The 23,845-nt window shown below is 45.0% G+C and overlaps 1 protein-coding gene across 1 annotated transcript in view; it reads right to left on the bottom strand.

The window, feature by feature from the left end:
- Nucleotides 1-9,373: 9,373 nt before the first annotated feature.
- The window catches only part of kif1aa (kinesin family member 1Aa), a 196,828-nt gene continuing 182,356 nt past the window's right edge, over nucleotides 9,374-23,845 (bottom strand). The window contains exons 44-47 of the mRNA XM_064936187.1: nucleotides 19,705-19,857; nucleotides 19,255-19,447; nucleotides 14,584-14,702; nucleotides 9,374-12,928 (exon numbers count right to left, since the gene is read on the bottom strand). Coding sequence (XP_064792259.1) covers nucleotides 12,895-12,928; nucleotides 14,584-14,702; nucleotides 19,255-19,447; nucleotides 19,705-19,857 — 499 coding nt within the window. The 3' untranslated portion in view covers nucleotides 9,374-12,894. The remainder of the gene's footprint in view (nucleotides 12,929-14,583; nucleotides 14,703-19,254; nucleotides 19,448-19,704; nucleotides 19,858-23,845) is intronic.

Below are 23,845 nucleotides of genomic sequence, written 5' to 3'. Positions count from 1 at the left end.
TACTTTGTGAATTCTGTGATGGTGATGACTAAGAGGGGATGTGGATGTTTGTGGCCAGACAGTGAAACAGGATTGACAGACAGACATTGGCCGAGTCCCGAACGGTACCCTATTCCCTATGCAGTGCACTAGTTTTGACCAGATCCCATAAGAGTCCCAAACGGTACCCTATTCCCTATGCAGTGCACTAGTTTTGACCAGATCCCATAAGAGTCCCAAACGGTACCCTATTCCCTATGCAGTGCACTAGTTTTGACCAGATCCCATAAGAGTCCCAAACGGTACTCTATTCCCCATGCAGTGGACTAGTTTGAACCAGATCCCATAAAAAGTAGTGCACTATTAAGGGAATAGGGTGCCATTTGGGACTAAACCCAGTCTACATGATGTCCTGGCTACATTCAAAAGGCCATATGAACACTTCTCCTCGTAGGTAAGGGTCTTTTATGTCGTATACAGTGTAGTGCCCTTGATATTGTAAACTGGGAAGGAGACAACCATAACCTGCTCAATAGTCCCACACACTGCAATCCAATATAATACAAGAATGATAATAATCATTTACATTCTACCAGACTGTATGTGAGATTTCAGTGATGCACCACCACCATCCATGACTATGTGGGTTTTCTGATTCAATCAATGGAACAAGACAAACTGTGAGGAAATTAGCTAGAACCAACAGGTGTAGAACCCATTGGTACAGCCTAGACCTCTGACCTACTGGTACAGGGTAGACCTCTGACCCGTTGGTACAGGCTAGACCTCTGACCCGTTAGTACAGGGTAGAACACTGACCCGTTGGTACAGGGTAGACCTCTGACCCGTTGGTACAGGCTAGACCTCTGACCCGTTAGTACAGGGTAGAACACTGATCCGTTGGTACAGGGTAGACCTCTGACCCGTTAGTACAGGGTAGACCTCTGACCCGTTGGTACAGGCTAGACCTCTGACCCGTTGGTACAGGGTAGACCTCTGACCCGTTGGTACAGGGTAGACCTCTGACCCGTTGGTACAGGGTAGACCTCTGACCCGTTGGTACAGGCTAGACCTCTGACCCGTTAGTACAGGGTAGAACACTGACCCGTTGGTACAGGGTAGACCTCTGACCCGTTGGTACAGGCTAGACCTCTGACCCGTTAGTACAGGGTAGAACACTGACCCGTTGGTACAGGGTAGACCTCTGACCCACTGGTACAGGGTAGCCCTCTGACCCGTTGGTACAGGGTAGACCTCTGACCCACTGGCACAGGGTAGGCCGCTGACTCACTGGCACAGGGTAGACCTCTGACCCACTGGCACAGGGTAGACCTCTGACCCGTTGGTACAGGCTAGACCTCTGACCCGTTGGTACAGGGTAGACCTCTGACCCGTTGGTACAGGCTAGACCTCTGACCTACTGGTACAGGCTAGACCTCTGACCTACTGGTACAGGCTAGACCTCTGACCCGTTGGTATAGGGTAGACCTCTGACCCGTTAGTACAGGGTAGACCTCTGACCCGTTGGTACAGGCTAGACCTCTGACCCACTGGGACAGGGTAGACCTCTGACCCACTGGTACAGGGTAGCCCTCTGACCCGTTGGTACAGGGTAGACCTCTGACCCACTGGCACAGGGTAGGCCGCTGACCCACTGGCACAGGGTAGACCTCTGACCTACTGGTACAGGGTAGACCTCTGACCCGTTGGTACAGGGTAGACCTCTGACCCGTTGGTACAGGGTAGACCTCTGACCCGTTGGTACAGGGTAGACCTCTGACCCGTTGGTACAGGGTAGACCTCTGACCCGTTGGTACAGGGTAGACCTCTGACCCGTTGGTACAGGCTAGACCTCTGACCTACTGGTACAGGCTAGACCTCTGACCCGTTAGTACAGGGTAGAACACTGACCCGTTGGTACAGGGTAGACCTCTGACCCGTTGGTACAGGCTAGACCTCTGACCCGTTAGTACAGGGTAGAACACTGATCCGTTGGTACAGGGTAGACCTCTGACCCGTTAGTACAGGGTAGACCTCTGACCCGTTGGTACAGGCTAGACCTCTGACCCGTTGGTACAGGGTAGACCTCTGACCCGTTGGTACAGGGTAGACCTCTGACCCGTTGGTACAGGGTAGACCTCTGACCCGTTGGTACAGGCTAGACCTCTGACCCGTTAGTACAGGGTAGAACACTGACCCGTTGGTACAGGGTAGACCTCTGACCCGTTGGTACAGGCTAGACCTCTGACCCGTTAGTACAGGGTAGAACACTGACCCGTTGGTACAGGGTAGACCTCTGACCCACTGGTACAGGGTAGCCCTCTGACCCGTTGGTACAGGGTAGACCTCTGACCCACTGGCACAGGGTAGGCCGCTGACTCACTGGCACAGGGTAGACCTCTGACCCACTGGCACAGGGTAGACCTCTGACCCGTTGGTACAGGCTAGACCTCTGACCCGTTGGTACAGGGTAGACCTCTGACCCGTTGGTACAGGCTAGACCTCTGACCTACTGGTACAGGCTAGACCTCTGACCTACTGGTACAGGCTAGACCTCTGACCCGTTGGTATAGGGTAGACCTCTGACCCGTTAGTACAGGGTAGACCTCTGACCCGTTGGTACAGGCTAGACCTCTGACCCACTGGGACAGGGTAGACCTCTGACCCACTGGTACAGGGTAGCCCTCTGACCCGTTGGTACAGGGTAGACCTCTGACCCGTTGGTACAGGCTAGACCTCTGACCTACTGGTACAGGGTAGACCTCTGACCCGTTGGTACAGAGTAGACCTCTGACCCGTTGGTACAGGGTAGACCTCTGACCCGTTGGTACAGGGTAGACATCTGACCAGTTGGTACAGGGTAGACCTCTGACCCGTTGGTACAGGGTAGACCTCTGACCCGTTGGCACAGGGTAGACCTCAGACCCACTGGCACAGGGTAGACCTCTGACCCGTTGGTACAGGGTAGACCTCTGACCCGTTGGTACAGAGTAGGCCTGACTTCCCCTGGAACTCCAAAGGAATGATAACGGTTTTAAAATGTGCATTTACTGCAAGCAGTGTATACCCTGTAGTTATACAGTAAGATACATTGATATGGGTAAAATGACCTTATATCACAACCTTCATTAGATTGAATCATTACTGTCAAATCTAATATCATTTACACACAGAGCCCTTTCAACATGGTACAGTATGTGAAGAGATACGCATGTAGGCCAGCGGTGGAAAAAGTACTCAATTGTCATACTTGAGAAAAAGTAAAGATACCTTTAAAGAAAATGACTCAGGTAAAAGTGAAAGTCACCCTGTAACATACTACTTGACTAAAAGTATTTAGTTTTAAAATGTACTTAAGTATCAAAAATAAAATGTAATTGCTAAAATATACTTAAGTATCAAAAGTAAAAGTATAAATCATTTCAAATTCCTTTATATTAAGCAAACCAGGCAGCACAATTTTCTTGCTTTTTAATTTAACGGAGAGCCAGGGGCACTCAGACATAATTTTCAAACGAAGCCTATGTTTTTATTGAGTCTGCCAGATCAGAGGCAGTAGGGATGACCGTTGTATTGAACAGCATAGCCACAGCTGTGTTCCTTTATATTGAGCAGCAGAGCCACAGCTGTGTTCCGTTGTATTGAACAGCAGAGCCACAGCTGTGTTCCTTTGTATTGAACAGCAGAGCCACAGCTGTGTTCCGTTGTATTGAACAGCAGAGCCACAGCTGTGTTCCTTTGTATTGAACAGCAGAGCCACAGCTGTGTTCTGTTGTATTGAACAGCAGAGCCACAGCTGTGTTCCTTTGTATTGAACAGCAGAGCCACAGCTGTGTTACTTTGTATTGAACAGCAGAGCCACAGCTGTGTTCCCTTGTATTGAACAGCAGAGCCACAGCTGTGTTACTTTGTATTGAACAGCAGAGCCACAGCTGTGTTCCATTGTATTGAACAGCAGAGCCACAGCTGTGTTCTGTTGTATTGAACAGCAGAGCCACAGCTGTGTTCCATTGTATTGAACAGCAGAGCCACAGCTGTGTTCCATTGTATTGAACAGCAGAGCCACAGCTGTGTTCCGTTGTATTGAACAGCAGAGCCACAGCTGTGTTCCGTTGTATTGAACAGCAGAGCCACAGCTGTGTTCCGTTGTATTGAACAGCAGAGCCACAGCTGTGTTCCGTTGTATTGAACAGCAGAGCCACAGCTGTGTTCCGTTGTATTGAACAGCAGAGCCACAGCTGTGTTCCGTTGTATTGAACAGCAGAGCCACAGCTGTGTTCCATTGTATTGAACAGCAGAGCCACAGCTGTGTTCCATTGTATTGAACAGCAGAGCCACAGCTGTGTTCCGTTGTATTGAACAGCAGAGCCACAGCTGTGTTCCATTGTATTGAACAGCAGAGCCACAGCTGTGTTCCATTGTATTGAACAGCAGAGCCACAGCTGTGTTCCGTTGTATTGAACAGCAGAGCCACAGCTGTGTTCCATTGTATTGAACAGCAGAGCCACAGCTGTGTTCCTTTGTATTGAACAGCAGAGCCACAGCTGTGTTCCGTTGTATTGAACAGCAGAGCCACAGCTGTGTTCCTTTGTATTGAACAGCAGAGCCACAGCTGTGTTCCGTTGTATTGAACAGCAGAGCCACAGCTGTGTTCCTTTGTATTGAACAGCAGAGCCACAGCTGTGTTCCGTTGTATTGAACAGCAGAGCCACAGCTGTGTTCCTTTGTATTGAACAGCAGAGCCACAGCTGTGTTCCGTTGTATTGAACAGCAGAGCCACAGCTGTGTTCCGTTGTATTGAACAGCAGAGCCACAGCTGTGTTCCGTTGTATTGAACAGCAGAGCCACAGCTGTGTTCCGTTATTGAACAGCAGAGCCACAGCTGTGTTCCGTTGTATTGAACAGCAGAGCCACAGCTGTGTTCCGTTGTATTGAACAGCAGAGCCACAGCTGTGTTCCGTTGTATTGAACAGCAGAGCCACAGCTGTGTTCCGTTGTATTGAACAGCAGAGCCACAGCAATACAAGTATTGGCATTACAGTTCTTCCTTAATAATATTGTGTATCTCAAATGACACCCTATTCCCTATATAGTGCACTACTTTAGACCAGGACCCTATGGCACCCTATTCCCTATGCACTGTAGTGCAGTACATAAGGAATTATAAATTAGATGGTTTCAGCCCTGAATGCTGATTGGCTGAAAGCCATGGTATATCAGACCGTATACCACAGGTATGACAAAACATTTAGTTTTACTGCCCTAATTACGACTGTAACCAGTTTATAATAGCAATAAGGCTCCTCTGGAGTTTGTGACATATGGCCAATATAGCACGGCTAAGGGCTGTATCCAGGCACTCCGCGTTGTGTCGTGCTTAAGAACAGCCCTTAGCCGTGGTATATTGGCCATATTCCACACCTCCTCGGGCCTTATTGCTTAACTATATAAGGAATAGGGTGCCCCTTTGAGACATAACCTATAAGTGCTATGTCATTTCCTGCTCGTACTGAGCATGCTCTGTAGGTTGGCTGGCCTCAGACATGCTCCTTATCAAAAGCTACAGGTAGCAGTGTATCAATCAATCAACTTGGTCTCCGTCACTACATCAATGGCTGGAAAGCGATGGATGATAAATGAGCCTGTTAAAGACCATGTCCCTAGGTATGCTATACTTCCTGAGACTCACATAAAGAAGCACAAGAAGAACCCTGCATGCCATGAAAGAAGTGTCTACTGGACATACTGACAGCTGTCCTGTTCTCTTCCAACTGTGAGTAGTGACTACTGGACATACTGACAGCTGTCCTGTTCTCTTCCAACTGTGAGTAGTGACTACTGGGCATACTGACAGCTGTCCTGTTCTCTTCCAACTGTGAGTAGTGACTACTGGGTATACTGACAGCTGTCCTGTTCTCTTCCAACTGTGAGTAGTGACTACTGGGTATACTGACAGCTGTCCTGTTCTCTTCCAACTGTGAGTAGTGACTACTGGACATACTGACAGCTGTCCTGTTCTCTTCCAACTGTGAGTAGTGACTACTGGGTATAATGACAGCTGTCCTGTTCTCTTCCAACTGTGAGTAGTGACTACTGGACATACTGACAGCTGTCCTGTTCTCTTCCAACTGTGAGTAGTGACTACTGGACATACTGACAGCTGTCCTGTTCTCTTCCAACTGTGAGTAGTGACTACTGGGTATACTGACAGCTGTCCTGTTCTCTTCCAACTGTGAGTAGTGACTACTGGGTATAATGACAGCTGTCCTGTTCTCTTCCAACTGTGAGTAGTGACTACTGGACATACTGACAGCTGTCCTGTTCTCTTCCAACTGTGAGTAGTGACTACTGGGTATACTGACAGCTGTCCTGTTCTCTTCCAACTGTGAGTAGTGACTACTGGTTATAATGACAGCTGTCCTGTTCTCTTCCAACTGTGAGTAGTGACTACTGGGCATACTGACAGCTGTCCTGTTCTCTTCCAAATGTGAGTAGTGACTACTGGGTATAATGACAGCTGTCCTGTTCTCTTCCAACTGTGAGTAGTGACTACTGGACATACTGACAGCTGTCCTGTTCTCTTCCAACTGTGAGTAGTGACTACTGGGTATAATGACAGCTGTCCTGTTCTCTTCCAACTGTGAGTAGTGACTACTGGGCATACTGACAGCTGTCCTGTTCTCTTCCAACTGTGAGTAGTGACTACTGGGTATACTGACAGCTGTCCTGTTCTCTTCCAACTGTGAGTAGTGACTACTGGGTATAATGACAGCTGTCCTGTTCTCTTCCAACTGTGAGTAGTGACTACTGGACATACTGACAGCTGTCCTGTTCTCTTCCAACTGTGAGTAGTGACTACTGGACATACTGACAGCTGTCCTGTTCTCTTCCAACTGTGAGTAGTGACTACTGGACATACTGACAGCTGTCCTGTTCTCTTCCAACTGTGAGTAGTGACTACTGGGTATACTGACAGCTGTCCTGTTCTCTTCCAACTGTGAGTAGTGACTACTGGGTATAATGACAGCTGTCCTGTTCTCTTCCAACTGTGAGTAGTGACTACTGGACATACTGACAGCTGTCCTGTTCTCTTCCAACTGTGAGTAGTGACTACTGGGTATACTGACAGCTGTCCTGTTCTCTTCCAACTGTGAGTAGTGACTACTGGGTATAATGACAGCTGTCCTGTTCTCTTCCAACTGTGAGTAGTGACTACTGGACATACTGACAGCTGTCCTGTTCTCTTCCAACTGTGAGTAGTGACTACTGGGTATACTGACAGCTGTCCTGTTCTCTTCCAACTGTGAGTAGTGACTACTGGACATACTGACAGCTGTCCTGTTCTCTTCCAACTGTGAGTAGTGACTACTGGGTATACTGACAGCTGTCCTGTTCTCTTCCAACTGTGAGTAGTGACTACTGGGTATAATGACAGCTGTCCTGTTCTCTTCCAACTGTGAGTAGTGACTACTGGGCATACTGACAGCTGTCCTGTTCTCTTCCAACTGTGAGTAGTGACTACTGGACATACTGACAGCTGTCCTGTTCTCTTCCAACTGTGAGTAGTGTCTACTGGACATACTGACAGCTGTCCTGTTCTCTTCCAACTGTGAGTAGTGACTACTGGGCATACTGACAGCTGTCCTGTTCTCTTCCAACTGTGAGTGAAACATATAGCAGGGTAATAGCATAGTAAATACACACTTCAACTGATGAACAACTTGTACAAAAACAAACAACACAAAAAAGGCTCCTCAGTCATCATTTTGCTTCCCTGTTGTCTGGACTGGACCCACTGCGATGACTAATGTTTGCTCGATACGAAAACAAACAGCCCATACATTTACGATTCATTCACGATTCATTCACGATTCATTCACGATTCATTTACGATTCATTTACGATTCATTTACGATTCATTCACGATTCATTCACGATTCAATCACGATTCATTCACGATTCATTCACGATTCATTCACGTACAGTAGCTGCAATACTGATGTATGCATCCACGTGTACACAATAAGTGCCGTTGAACGGAAAACAAAAATGGACTAAAGACTCAAATAATTCAACTTCACATGAGACGAACTAAAAAGAAGCAATCGAAGAGAACGTGAGCGCCAAATAATTTGCTGGATTCAAATCTGGAAAATGTCTACAATGAAATATCAGTAGTATATTTCTATAGAAATGGATCATCCTATACTATCACTCGATAATATGTTTATAAAATGGCGTACGGTATATGAAAGCTCATATTCATTGTCTTTAAGTGCATATACGCTCATATCGAACTCCGACAATTGTTTTGTTGTTGTTTTTTGGCTCTGTACTCCGGCACTTTGGATGTGAAATGATACAATGACTAGGAGGTCAAAGTGCAGGACTGTCAGCTTTAATATGAGGGTATTATCATCCATATCGGGCGAAATGTTTAGAAATTACAGCCCTTTTTTTGTTTGTTCATAGTCCCTCCGTTTCAGGGGACCAGACCAGAAGTATCGGGATATACGCACTTTATGATTTCAACTCCAAAGTGCTGGAGTACAGAGCTAAAACAACAACTACAACAACAAACAAATTGTCCACTGTACCAATAGTTTTGCAGCTCACTGTATATTAGCCTACTGTGTACATAAATAGATGATGATTAGCTAGACAAAAACAGCCACGTGATGAAGACGGAGTCACAAAATAGAACCCTAGTCCCTATGTAGGTGCACTACTTTTAACAAGAGCCCATAAGACTCTGGTCAAAAGTAGTGCACTACACAGGGAATATGGAATCATTTGGGACATGATGAAGTAGATCCAAAGCAACTGAGGGACTGCAGATATACTGTTTGAAAAGAGAGGCACTGCATCATATGTACAAATCCTTGTTCAGAAACCTTGTTTCTTGTCTTATCCCTAGTGCGCTACAAACAGCTTGTGTTCATTTTCCCTCATTCTATTCACTATGTAAGGGATCGGGATCGTTCTGTCCACGCACACATCTGTTTCCCATCTCCCAGGTTTGAAGCATAATTCATTTCCATTATGTTCACAATCTCTCGAGCTTCTAAAATATTGTATTGTGAGTGAAATCGGGTTGCAAATAGCTCAGGTACAACACTTCAAAATCTATGTGATGTTGATGGTTTAATTCAAGTAACATGTAGCTGCTATACTATAGCACATAGAAGATGACCCTGTATCAATTTGTTGTGTTTTTTTTTTGAAGGGGGGGTGGGGTTTGCACTATTCACAACTGACCACAGTAAGAAGGGGTAGGGGGTAGAGGTCATAGGTCATGTTATCAAAACTTAAAAAGTGCTATGTGCAGAAGTTGCACTGTAACTACTTTAGAAATATAAATGTATTTGTAAATAAATACACGCAGAAATAAATAGTCATGTTGTTAAATATTTAAATATATCCCATATTAATACAAAGAAAAATCATTAGACTTTAGAGATGAATCAAGGTTAAATTTGGGAGGATGTAGCTACTGTAGGTACCTTTATAGCTACCATAGATACCTTCATAGTTACTGTTGATGCCTTCATAGTTACTGTAGTTACCTTCATAGGTACTTTAGATGCCTTCATAGTTACTGTAGATACCTTCATAGTTACTGTAGATGCCTTCACAGTTACTGTCGTTACCTTGAGAGCTACCATAGATACCTTCATAGTTACTGTTGATGCCTTCATAGCTACTGTAGATGCCTTCATAGCTACTGTAGATGCCTTCATAGTTATTGTAAATACCTTCATAGTTACTGTAGATACCTTCAAGGCTACTGTAGATACCATCATAGCTACTGCAGATACCTTCATAGCTACTGTAGATACCTTCATAGCTACTGTAGATACCATCATAGCTACTGTAGATACCTTCATAGCTACTGTAGATACATTCACAGCTACTGTAGATACCTTCACAGCTACTGTAGATACCTTCATAGTTACTTAAAATACCTACACAGTTACAGTAGATACCTTCAGAGTTACTGTAGATACCTTCATAGTTACTTAAAATACCTACACAGTTACTGTAGATACCTTCATAGCTACTGTAGATACATTCACAGCTACTGTAGATACCTTCACAGCTACTGTAGATACCTTCATAGTTACTTAAAATACCTACACAGTTACAGTAGATACCTTCAGAGTTACTGTAGATACCTTCATAGTTACTTAAAATACCTACACAGTTACTGTAGATACCTTCAGAGCTACTGTAGATACCTTCATAGTTACTGTAGATTCCTTCACAGCTACTTTGGGAAGTGGTTTTATCAGAACACCAGCGGGAACATGTGATCACTTGATCAATGCCAAGCCTTCTCTCTTGTAGCTGTAGGTGCATCCTCCCATGGCACCCTATTCCTTTTACAACGCACTACTATTGACGAGAGCCCATAGGGTCCTGATCAAAAGTAGCGCACTATGTAGGGAATAGGGTGCCACGTGGGATGTAAAGTGTGTGTGTTGACATCTCAGGACTTATCAAGGAGGAACATGGAGATTACATTATGTCAAGACTCAGAAGGAGTTACTCGGTCCTGCCTAACAGAGCCTAGCTGGTATGGTAAAGAAAGAGAAAGGTAAACAGAAGAGTTACATTAAACTTAACAACTGTCAATTGTTATTGGGGCGGCAGGGTAGCCTAGTGGTTAGAGCGTTGGACTAGTAACCGAAAGGTTGCAAGTTCAAATCCCCGAGCTGATAAGGTACAAATCTGTCGTTCTGCCCCTGAACAGGCAGTTGACCCACTGTTCCTAGGCCGCCATTGAAAATAAGAATTTGTTCTTAACTGACTTGCCTCATAAAATTGTTATTTTTTTATGCCTTGTATATTTTAGCAGAACTGCCGAAACCCTAGTTTGGTGAAAATGTGTTTACTATGAATACGAACCTGTTGTTGTTTAACATTGTATGAGTATTTTATTTTTTATTTTACCTTTATTTAACTTATTTAACCCTATATAATGCACTAGTTTTGACCCATATGGTACCCTATTCCCTATATAGTGCACTAGTTTTGACCCATATGGTACCCTATATAATGCACTAGTTTTGATCCATATGGTACCCTATATAATGCACTAGTTTTGACCCATATGTTACCCTATTCCCTATATAGTGCACTAGTTTTGACCCATATGGTACCCTATTCCCTATATAGTGCACTAGTTTTGATCCATATGGTACCCTATATAATGCACTAGTTTTGACCCATATGGTACCCTATATAATGCACTAGTTTTGACCCATATGGTACCCTATTCCCTATATAATGCACTAGTTTTGACCCATATGGTACCCTATTCCCTATATAATGCACTAGTTTTGACCCATATGGTACCCTATTCCCTATATAATGCACTAGTTTTGACCCATATGGTACCCTATTCCCTATATAATGCACTAGTTTTGACCCATATGGTACCCTATATAATGCACTAGTTTTGACCCATATGGTACCCTATATAATGCACTAGTTTTGACCCATATGGTACCCTATTCCCTATATAATGCACTAGTTTTGACCCATATGGTACCCTATATAATGCACTAGTTTTGACCCATATGGTACCCTATATAATGCAATAGTTTTGACCCATATGTTACCCTATTCCCTATATAGTGCACTAGTTTTGACCCATATGTTACCCTATTCCCTATATAGTGCACTAGTTTTGACCCATATGGTACCCTATATAATGCACTAGTTTTGACCCATATGGTACCCTATATAATGCACTAGTTTTGATCCATATGGTACCCTATATAGTGCACTAGTTTTGACCCATATGGTACCCTATTCCCTATATAGTGCACTAGTTTTGACCCATATGGTACCCTATATAATGCACTAGTTTTGACCCATATGTTACCCTATTCCCTATATAGTGCACTAGTTTTGACCCATATGGTACCCTATATAATGCACTAGTTTTGATCCATATGGTACCCTATATAGTGCACTAGTTTTGACCCATATGGTACCCTATATAATGCACTAGTTTTGACCCATATTGTACCCTATATAATGCACTAGTTTTGACCCATATGTTACCCTATTCCCTATATAGTGCACTAGTTTTGACCCATATGGTACCCTATTCCCTATATAATGCACTAGTTTTGACCCATATGGTACCCTATATAGTGCACTAGTTTTGACCCATATGGTACCCTATATAATGCACTAGTTTTGACCCATATGGTACCCTATATAATGCACTAGTTTTGACCCATATGGTACCCTATATAATGCACTAGTTTTGACCCATATGGTACCCTATTCCCTATATAATGCACTAGTTTTGACCCATATGGTACCCTATATAGTGCACTAGTTTTGACCCATATGGTACCCTATTCCCTATATAATGCACTAGTGTTGACCCAAATGGCACCCTATTCCCTATATAGTGCACTAGTTTTGACCAGAGCCCTATGGGTTATTCATACAGTAGTTATGACCAGCCCTATGGGTCCTGGTCAAACGCAGCACACTATATAGGGAATAGGGTGCCATTTGGGTCAAAACTAGTGCACTATATAGGGAATAGGGTGCCATTTGGGTCAAAACTAGTGCACTATATAGGGAATAGGGTGCCATTTCGGTCACACCCTTGGAGAGGGGTTAACCAGATGATAAATCCTACACAGACAGACAGCAGTACAGGCCTGACAGACACACAACGATGATGGAGGCCTCAGATACACAGGTGGTCAGCTTGTGATAAAGTGAGCGTGTGCAGAAGGAAGAAGAGCAGGTTACTAGTGTAGGATGGAAGGCGGGGAGGTGGGATAAGCATAGGAGTAATCAGGGATTTATATACAGGTTAGTCTCTTTGCGTTCTAATGTTTCCTATCTTCTTTATAAAGACGTGTTGTTGTTCGATTGTTTGTTTCACATCCTTCCTCTCCTTCTGGAGAGCTTTGATCTGGTGGAGACAAAAAAGGGAGAGAGAGAATATATTGTATATTGATTCAAAATTACCAACCATTCGGGTTTTCTTCATATCTACAGCATCGAAACATACTGCATAATAACATACAGTAAATAAAGTTAAGGTTACTTGCGTAACCCCGGTTCTCTGATAATATGAGAGGGGTTCGCTAAGAACCGTCTACTCTTGGAAGTACCAATCAAAAAATGTCTGTTTGAGACAGACAGGTAGAGTGGCGAATGAGGTGAGACCCTCACTTCCATTTAAAAGGAGCCACCCTCCCACCCGCATGGTTATTGGTGCCAATGCTCTTAGGGCCGTCAGGTGGGGCAGCAGGGTAGCCTAGTGGTTGGAGCGTTGGACTAGTAACCGGAAGGTTGCGAGTTCAAACCCCCGAGCTGACAAGGTACAAATCTGTCGTTCTGCCCCTGAACAGGCAGTTAACCCACTGTTCCCAGGCCGTCATTGAAAATAAGAATTTGTTCTTAACTGACTTGCCTGGTTAAATAAAGTTTAAAAGGGAAAAAAAAAGGTCTGTGGGCTTGAGAGGGTCGGGAACAAACACAGTACAGGAGTTGGGGAATGACGAACCATCTCAAGGATTGCCGTGAGGTTGATCCCGTCGTCATCCTCGCCATCCCCTAACTCACCTTCACCACTACGTCCTCAGACATTGAGGGAAGGGAGTGGAGGCTAGCTAGCAGCTACCTCATGGTGAAGGTATGCTGTGGCTAGCTTAGTGCTAGCTCAAGGAAACTGAATGACAGTTTGCCTTCAGAAAACGGCGCAGAGAGGGTTGGTTTAGCTAACAAAACAGGTGAACGTATGTTAACTAGACTTTTTTTGTTAAAGAAGGGAGCTAGCAAAGCTACCATCTTGCAGGTAGGGTATGCTAGTGAGGTTAGCTTGCCTTTCAGCAAGTTAGCCAACTTATCCTTGCAGTGTGGGCTAACCGAGTCTCAATAACTAGCAGCAACGCTAGCTACCAACGGACACTGAGAAGTCTTCTGGTTAATACTGAACCTCTTAATTAACTCTGAAAACCTCGTCAGAAATATCCTTCACAGTTCGCTTTTGAGCAGGCAACGGGTATCCAGTCGATATGAGGAGAGCTAGAGTAGTGACACTCTTTGGGTGAGGAAGAGAAGCGAGAATAACCAGAGGGCGGGAGAGTGGCTTCTTTTATGGAAGTGAGTGTCTCGCCTCATTCGCCACTCTACCTGTCTGTCTCCAACAGATGTTTTGGATTGGTGCTTCCGAGACTAGGCGGTCTTTAGCGAAAGCCCACAATGTAATACATTGAAACACGTATTTGAAAGAAAACTCCTTTAAAGTTATAATTCAACTGGGATATAAAGTTTTACAATTACATTTTAGTTATTACAGTCTTTTCCAGAGCAACTTACAGTCAGTAAGTTGAACACATATGATCACTTCGATCACTATCATTGTAATTAAAACGTTCAAAACAGTCGCTATGAGCAAAACCAATGTTAGTAAGAGTGAAGGTGGTGGATGAGGTGAGTTTCCCTGTAAAGCCCTTGGAGCACCTTAGTTGGTAGAAATGTGAAATACAACTTAAATTAATGAATTTTTAATTATTTATTAAGTGAAAAACCAAAAAAACCTTAGTGTATCATCCATGTTACCTGATAGATCCAGCCAGCAGAGGGTTAAAAGCATAGAGCCAGTCGTGCATCTCCTTGTCGTTGCTGGCTTGGAGCAGTATACCGCGATGCTCTGTACACACAGCAAACGTGTTTGGAGTCTGTTGGGGAAACACGGAGAGGTACAGTAATGTTAAAACCCAGAGCTTACTATTGGGGGTAGGTAGGAAGAGAGAAGAGGAAAAACATGACATCATCTGTGAGTTTTTTCAAATGCAGTACGTATAAACTCAAGCAAAAAAAAAGAAACGTCCTCTCACTGTCAACTGCGTTTATTTTCAGCAAACTTAACATGTGTAAATATTTGTATGAAAATAAGATTCAACAACTGAGACATAAACTGAACAAGTTCCACAGACATGTGACTAACAGAAATGGAATAATGTGTCCATGAACAAAGGGTGGGTCAAAACCAAAAGTAACAGTCAGTATCTGGTGTGGCCACCAGCTGCATTAAGTACTGCAGTGCATCTCCTCCTCATGGACTGCACCAGATTTGCCAGTTCTTGCTGTGAGATGTTACCCCACTCTTCCACCAAGGCACCTACAAGTTCTCTGACATTTCTGAGGGGAATGGCCCTAGCCCTCACCCTCCGATCCAACAGGTCCCTGGCGTGCTCAATGGGATTGAGATCCGGGGCCCTTCACTGGCCATGGCTGAACACTGACATTCCTGTCTTGCTGGAAATCGTGCAGAGAACGAGCAGTATGGCTGGTGGCATTGTCATGCTGGAGGGTCATGTCAGGATGAGCCTGCAGGAAGGGTACCACATGAGGGAGGAGGATGTCTTCCCTGTAACGCACAGCGTTGAGAATGCCTGCAATGACAAGAAGCTCAGTCCGATGATGCTGTGACACACCGCCCCAGACCATGACGGACCCTCCACCTCCAAATCGTTCCCGCTCCAGAATACAGGCCTCGGTATAACGCTCATTCCTTCAACGATAAATGTGAATCCAACCATCACCCCTGGTGAGACAAAACCGAAGAGCACTTTTTGCAAGTCCTGTCTGGTCCAGGGACGGTGGGTTTGTGCCCAGAGGCGACGTTGTTGCCGGTGATGTCTGGTGAGGACCTGCCTTACAACAGGCCTACAAGTCCTCAGTCCAGCCTCTCTCAGCCTATTGTGGTCAGTCTGAGCACTGATGGAGGGATTGTGCGTTCCTGGTGTAACACGGGCAGTTGTTGTTGCCATCCTGTACCTGCCCCGCAGGTGTGATGTTCGGATGTACCGATCCTGTGCAGGTGTGTTTACACGTGGTCTTCCACTGCGAGGACGATCAGCTGTCCTCAAGCCTCATTGCAGCATGCCTAAGGCACGTCCACGCAGATGTGCAGGGACCCTTCTTCTTTTGGTGTTTTCAGAGTCAGTAGAAAGGTCTCTTTAGTGTCCTAAGTTTTCATAACTGACCTTAATTGCCTACCGTCTGTAAGCTGTTAGTGTCTTAACGACCGTTCCACAGGTGCATGTTCATTAAACAAACATGAGAAACAGTGTTTCAACCCTTTACAATGACAATCTGAAGTTTTGGATTTTTACTAATTATCTTTGAAAGACAGGGTCCTGAAAAAGGGACGTTTATTTTTTTGCTGAGTTTAGTTATATATTGGCACCCTTGTTTCTTTTAAAATAAGTTCAAATTGTAAAAAGAAAAATAATAATTGTACTCCAGATTTTTATTGTATTTTCAACATTACAGAACCAATTTTATTTTTGTAAATTTAACTTGACCATTTTAATTTAAAATGACTGGAGCTCGTACTTGGTTGCACAGCCTTTGGCCAAGATAACTGCAGGTATGTCACGTTTGTTGTAAGAGACAGACCAAGGCACAGTGTTTGTTGAGTTCACATATTTATTTAAAGTGAAACTTCTTCAACCAAAACAATAAACAAGCAACACACTGTGACTACGTGGTGCAACAAGCAACAACAAACAACATCCCACAAACACAGGTGGGAAAAATGACTACCTAAATATGATCCCCAATTAGAGGCAATGATTACCAGCTGCCTCTAATTAGGAACCATACAAAAAAAAACATAGAAATATTGAACTAGAACACCCCCTAGTTACCTGCTACACCATAGAGAACCAAGGACTCTCTATGGTCAGGGAGTGACAAGGTAAGCGTTTCCTGTACCATCAATGAGCTTCCTGCACCTTTCTACTGGCAATTTGCCTCACTTTTCAGCAGCAAATTGCACCAATTATTCAATGTTTAAGGGGGTGCTCTCAACCAACTGCTGTTTTCAGAGATTACGGATGTGATTCATATCTCAACTCTTTGTTGGCCAATCCAGAACAGTCCGGCCTTTCTTCTTTTACCAGGGTGCTGCTTTTATGTGTGTTTAGGTTTGTTGTCCTGCTGGAAAATCCACAAACGTCAACAAACACACAGTGTCTGGACACTGGGTTGAACATTGGATTCCAAAACACCTTAATAATCGACTGATTTCATGATGTCTTGCACACGTTCAAGGTCCCCCAGGACCAGAGCCTAAATCCGTGGGAAAATGTTTTGTGGACTAATGAAACAAAATTAGAGAGTTTTGGCAATACAGATCAGTGCTATGTTTACAGACAACCAAATGAAGCAGTCAATGAAAAGAACACACTACCTACACTCAAACATGGCCTTGCTGCCTCTGGTACTGAGGGCCTTTCGAAATGTGCAAGTCGTCACAAAATCTGCAGATTATCAGGTGTTTTTGAGTCCAATGTTTAAACCATTGTCCAAAAATGAAGTCTTCATTGGGTCTTCCAGCAGGAAAACAACTCCAAACACCCATAAGGCAACACAGAGGTTCAGAGGAGATGTTGGACTGTTCTGGATTGGCCAGTTAAGAGTCCATACTTGAATCACATCAAAAACGTATGGTGAGATCTGAAAACAGTAGTTGATGGAGGGCGCTCCTCAAACATTGTGTTGTAAAAGGTGTCAGGTTAGGGTGTGTAAAGGTGTGTAACGGTGTCAGGTAATGGTGTGTAAAGATGTCAGGTCAAGGTTTGTAAAGGAGCCTGATTGTCAGCTAAAGGTATCAGGTAACGGGGGTGTAAAGATGTGTGAAGGTGCCAGGTAAAGGTATCAGGTAACAGGGTGTAAAGATGTGTGAAGGTGTCAGCTAAAGGTATCAGGTAACAGGGTGTAAAGATGTGTGAAGGTGTCAGCTAAAGGTATCAGGTAACAGGGTGTAAAGATGTGTGAAGGTGCCAGGTAAAGGTATCAGGTAACGGGGTGTAAAGATGTGTGAAGGTGTCAGCTAAAGGTATCAGGTAACGGGGTGTAAAGATGTGTAAAGGTGCCAGGTATCAGGGTGTAAAGGTGCCAGGTAAAGGTATCAGGTAACGGGGTGTAAAGGTGCCAGGTAAAGGTATCAGGTAACAGGGTGTAAAGATGTGTAAAGGTGCCAGGTAACAGGGTGTAAAGGTGCCAGGTAAAGGTATCAGGTAACGGGGTGTTCAGATGTGTAAAGGTATCAGGTAACAGGGTGTAAAGATGTGTAAAGGTGCCAGGTAAGGTATCAGATAACAGGGTGTAAAGGTGCCAGGTAAGGTATCAGATAACAGGGTGTAAAGGTGCCAGGTAAGGTATCAGATAACAGGGTGTAAAGGTGCCAGGTAAGGTATCAGATAACAGGGTGTAAAGGTGCCAGCTAAAGGTATCAGGTAACGGGTGTAAAGGTGCCAGGTAAAGGTATCAGGTAACGGGGTGTAAAGGTGCCAGCTAAAGGTATAAGGTAACGGGGTGTAAAGATGTGTGAAGGTGCCAGCTAAAGGTATCAGGTAACAGGGTGTAAAGATGTGTGAAGGTGCCAGGTAAAGGTATCAGGTAACAGGGTGTAAAGATGTGTGAAGGTGCCAGCTAAAGATATCAGGTAACAGGGTGTAAAGATGTGTAAAGGTGCCAGGTAACAAGGTGTAAAGGTGCCAGGTAAAGGTATCAGGTAACAGGGTGTAAAGGTGCCAGGTAAAGGTATCAGGTAACGGGGTGTAAAGGTGCCAGGTAAAGGTATCAGGTAACGGGGTGTAAAGATGTGTAAAGATGTGTAAAGGTGCCAGGTATCGGGGTGTAAAGGTGTGTAAAGGTGCCAGGTATCGGGGTGTAAAGGTGCCAGGTAAAGGTATCAGGTAACGGGGTGTAAAGATGTGTAAAGGTGCCAGGTATCGGGGTGTAAAGGTGCCAGGTAAAGGTATCAGGTAACGGGGTGTAAAGATGTGTAAAGGTGCCAGGTAACAGGGTGTAAAGGTGCCAGGTAAAGGTATCAGGTAACGGGGTGTAAAGATGTGTAAAGGTATCAGGTAACAGGGTGTAAAGATGTGTAAAGGTGCCAGGTAACAGGGTGTAAAGGTGCCAGGTAAAGGTATCAGGTAACGGGGTGTAAAGGTGCCAGGTAAAGGTGCCAGGTAACGGGGTGTAAAGATGTGTAAAGGTGCCAGGTATCAGGGTGTAAAGGTGCCAGGTAAAGGTATCAGGTAACGGGGTGTAAAGGTGCCAGGTAAAGGTATCAGGTAACGGGGTGTAAAGGTGTAGACAGGTAACGGGGTGTAAAGGTGCCAGGTAACGGGGTGTAAAGATGTGTAAAGGTGCCAGGTAACGGGGTGTAAAGGTGCCAGGTAAAGGTGTATCGACAGGTAAAAAGGTACTAACCTTGAGCATGGCCTGCTGGTCCTCGCTGTACTTTACATGGGCAGAGGAGAGGTTGAGGATGGCTCTCTCCACGCTGTCTCTCTCTGTATTGTAGATATAGACGTACGGACGTCTCACCACCACATAGCGCCTCACCCAGCCGTTGGTATGAGGCTCCAGGAAATGCAGGTAGCCCTTCTTTGACACGATGGGGCTGGTGGAAAGATCAAGACTGTGACTACACTTGTTCACTTTTCACACGACCACGCCAACCCAAACTAGCCTTTGCTGGCTTTGATATGTTGTTTTCAAGATGCGAGCAGCAACTATGGTGGATTGGTAACAAAGCCAGCTCAGTAGAGTTTGACACATTTTGGCTCAGTGAAAAGCACTTTGATGAGGTAAATTCCAACAGGTCTTCTAAGCCAAAAAATGAATCAATCAATCAATCAATCACTCAAGCCCCCTCACCTGACCCGAATCTCTTGGATGTCTGGTACAAAACGGCGCGCCCTGGGTTTAACCTCCGGGGCGGCAACCCCACCAGGGGACTTCTTCACCTCTCCATCCCGCTGTGAGCAGTCAGGGTTGGGGCCGGCACAGCAGGAGCGAAGCTTGGTGGCTCTGGTTGGAGAGACGGAAGAAGAAAAGTTTTCCATGTGTTGATAGACCATAGAGATAGTTAGAGAACCCATCTTAGATATAACCCGTTTTAGCATGGATATTAGCACTGAGCGATTCCACCCGTTTTAGCATGGATATTAGCACTGAGCGATTCCACCCGTTTTAGCATGGATATTAGCACTGAGCGATTCCACCCGTTTTAGCATGGATATTAGCACTGAGCAATTCCACCCGTTTTAGCATGGGATATTAGCACTGAGCGATTCCACCCGTTTTGGCATGGATATTAGCACTGAGCGATTCCACCCGTTTTAGCATGGATATTAGCACTGAGCGATTCCATCCGTTTTAGCATGGGATATTAGCACTGAGCGATTCCAGCCGTTTTAGCATAGATATTAGCACTGAGCGATTCCACCCGTTTTAGCATGGATATTAGCACTGAGCGATTCCACCCGTTTTAGCATGGATATTAGCATTGAGCGATTCCACCCGTTTTAACACGGATATTAGCACTGAGCGATTCCACCCGTTTTAGCATGGATATTAGCACTGAGCGATTCCACCCGTTTTAGCATGGATATTAGCACTGAGCGATTCCACCCGTTTTAGCATGGATATTAGCACTGAGCGATTCCACCCGTTTTAGCATGGGATATTAGCACTGAGCGATTCCAGCCGTTTTAGCATGGATATTAGCACTGAGCGATTCCACCTGTTTAAGCATAGATATTAGCACTGAGCGATTCCACCCGTTTTAGCATGGATATTGGCATTGAGCGATTCCAGCCGTTTTAGCATGGATACTAGCATTGAGCGATTCCACCCGTTTTAAGTGGTCAACTGGGTGGGCAATTCATATGGGGTTGGGAGTAATCAGCAAATGATCAGAGCATTGCCTTCTTTAAATTAGGCACAGTAGTTTGTAAATGTCTAAGGTATTTCACCTCCATCTAGTGGACATAATACATTAATGGCACATAGGATTTGGTTCAGGACTCCAGCACTGCAGGTGTCAAGAAATCACCAATATTAGCTTAACACTTTTTTCAAACACAAAATAATAAGACAATGCACTACTTTAAAATGGAGATGGCCTCAATGGCGGAGCATCGCATTAGTGCAAACCAAAACTGTTCTCAGGGCAGGTCTGCCGGTTTTGACTTGCAGAAGGCACTTTTCGTAGCAGGTTAGGAGAACTAACTCAGCAGGTTAGGAGAACTAACTCAGCAGGTTAGGAGAACTAACTCAGCAGGTTAGGAGAACTAACTCAGCAGGTTAGGAGAACTAACTCAGCAGGTTAGGAGAACTAACGCAGCAGGTTAGGAGAACTAACGCAGCAGGTTAGGAGAACTAACTCAGCAGGTTAGGAGAACTAACTCAGCAGGTTAGGTGAACTAACTCAGCAGGTTAGGTGAACTAACTCAGCAGGTTAGGTGAACTAACTCAGTAGGTTAGGAGAACTAACTCAGCAGGTTAGGAGAACTAACGCAGCAGGTTAGGAGAACTAACTCAGCAGGTTAGATGAACTAACGTAGCAGGTTAGGAGAACTAACGTAGCAGGTTAGGAGAACTCAGCAGGTTAGGAGAACTAACTCAGCAGGTTAGGAGAACTAACTCAGCAGGTTATGAGAACTAACGCAGCAGGTTAGTAGAACTAACGCAGCATGTTTAGGAGAACTAACGCAGCAGGTTAAGAGAACTAACTCAGCAGGTTATGAGAACTAATGTAGCAGGTTAGGAGAACTAACGTAGCAGGTTAGGAGAACTAACGTAGCAGGTTAGGAGAACTAACGCAGCAGGTTAAGAGAACTAACTCAGCTGGTTAGGAGAACTAACGCAGCAGGTTAGGAGAACTAAAGTAGCAGGTTAGGAGAACTAACTCAGCAGGTTAGGAGAACTAACGCAGCAGGTTAGGAGAACTAACGCAGCAGGTTAGGAGAACTAACGCAGCAGGTTAGGAGAACTAACGCAGCAGGTTAGGAGAACTAACGCAGCAGGTTAAGAGAACTAACTCAGCAGGTTAGATGAACTAACGTAGCAGGTTAGGAGAACTAACGTAGCAGGTTAGGAGAACTCAGCAGGTTAGGAGAACTCAGCAGGTTAGGAGAACTAACTCAGCAGGTTAGGAGAACTAACTCAGCAGGTTATGAGAACTAACGCAGCAGGTTAGTAGAACTAACGCAGCATGTTTAGGAGAACTAACTCAGCAGGTTAAGAGAACTAACTCAGCAGGTTAGGAGAACTAACTCAGCAGGTTAGGAGAACTAACGCAGCAGGTTAGTAGAACTAACGCAGCATGTTTAGGAGAACTAACGCAGCAGGTTAAGAGAACTAACTCAGCAGGTTAGGAGAACTAACTCAGCAGGTTAGGAGAACTAACGCAGCAGGTTAGGAGAACTAAAGTAGCAGGTTAGGAGAACTAACTCAGCAGGTTAGGAGAACTAACGCAGCAGGTTAGGAGAACTAAAGTAGCAGGTTAGGAGAACTAACTCAGCAGGTTAGGAGAACTAACGCAGCAGGTTAGGAGAACTAAAGTAGCAGGTTAGGAGAACTAACTCAGCAGGTTAGGAGAACTAACGCAGCAGGTTAGGAGAACTAACGCAGCAGGTTAGGAGAACTAACGCAGCAGGTTAGGAGAACTAACGCAGCAGGTTAGGAGAACTAACGCAGCAGGTTAGGAAAACTAACTCAGCAGGTTAGGAGAACTAACGCAGCAGGTTAGGAGAACTAACGCAGCAGGTTAGGAGAACTAACGCAGCAGGTTAGGAGAACTAACGCAGCAGGTTAGGAGAACTACTCAGCAGGTTAGGAGAACTAACGCAGCAGGTTAGGAGAACTAACGCAGCAGGTTAGGAGAACTAACGCAGCAGGTTAGGAGAACTAACTCAGCAGGTTAGGAGAACTAACGCAGCAGGTTAGGAGAACTAACGCAGCAGGTTAGGAGAACTAACTCAGCAGGTTAGGAGAACTAACTCAGCAGGTTAGGAGAACTAACGCAGCAGGTTAGGAGAACTAACGCAGCAGGTTAGGAGAACTAACGCAGCAGGTTAGGAGAACTAACTCAGCAGGTTAGGAGAACTAACGCAGCAGGTTAGGAGAACTAACGCAGCAGGTTAGGAGAACTAACTCAGCAGGTTAGGAGAACTAACGCAGCAGGTTAGGAGAACTAACGCAGCAGGTTAGGAGAACTAACTCAGCAGGTTAGGAGAACTAACGCAGCAGGTTAGGAGAACTAACGCAGCAGGTTAGGAGAACTAACGCAGCAGGTTAGGAGAACTAAAGTAGCAGGTTAGGAGAACTAAAGTAGCAGGTTAGGAGAACTAACGCAGCAGGTTAGGAGAACTAACGCAGCAGGTTAGGAGAACTAACGCAGCAGGTTAGGAGAACTAACGCAGCAGGTTAGGAGAACTAACTCAGCAGGTTAGGAAAACTAACGCAGCAGGTTAGGAGAACTAACGCAGCAGGTTAGGAGAACTAACGCAGCAGGTTAGGAGAACTAAAGTAGCAGGTTAGGAGAACTAAAGTAGCAGGTTAGGAGAACTAACGCAGCAGGTTAGGAGAACTAACGCAGCAGGTTAGGAGAACTAACGCAGCAGGTTAGGAGAACTAACGCAGCAGGTTAGGAGAACTAACGCAGCAGGTTAGGAGAACTAACGCAGCAGGTTAGGAAAAGGGGTTCCTGAGAACAGTCTTGGTTTCCACAAATGCGATGCTGCTTCAATGGCACTGCTCATGCTGTCGCAGGTGCCATAGTGGCACAGATACAGAGATGAGTCATCAAATTATCTCTATGGAATAGACAGCCTGACATACAATGTAAGTAGTCTATTAACCATGTACACTCCCAACAGTGAGTGAAATACATAACAGGTACCAGTAGGTGACAGTGATGGATGGATTAAATGGGGAGGAGGGGCTCATAACAGGTACCAGTAGGTGACAGTGATGGATGGATTAAATGGGGAGGAGGGGCTCATAACAGGTA

The sequence above is a fragment of the Oncorhynchus masou genome, chromosome 24, assembly GCF_036934945.1.
Source record: "Oncorhynchus masou masou isolate Uvic2021 chromosome 24, UVic_Omas_1.1, whole genome shotgun sequence".
Classification (NCBI taxonomy): domain Eukaryota; kingdom Metazoa; phylum Chordata; class Actinopteri; order Salmoniformes; family Salmonidae; genus Oncorhynchus; species Oncorhynchus masou.
Note: the sequence above shows the minus strand (reverse complement) of the source record. Positions and strands in the feature narration are given on the sequence as shown.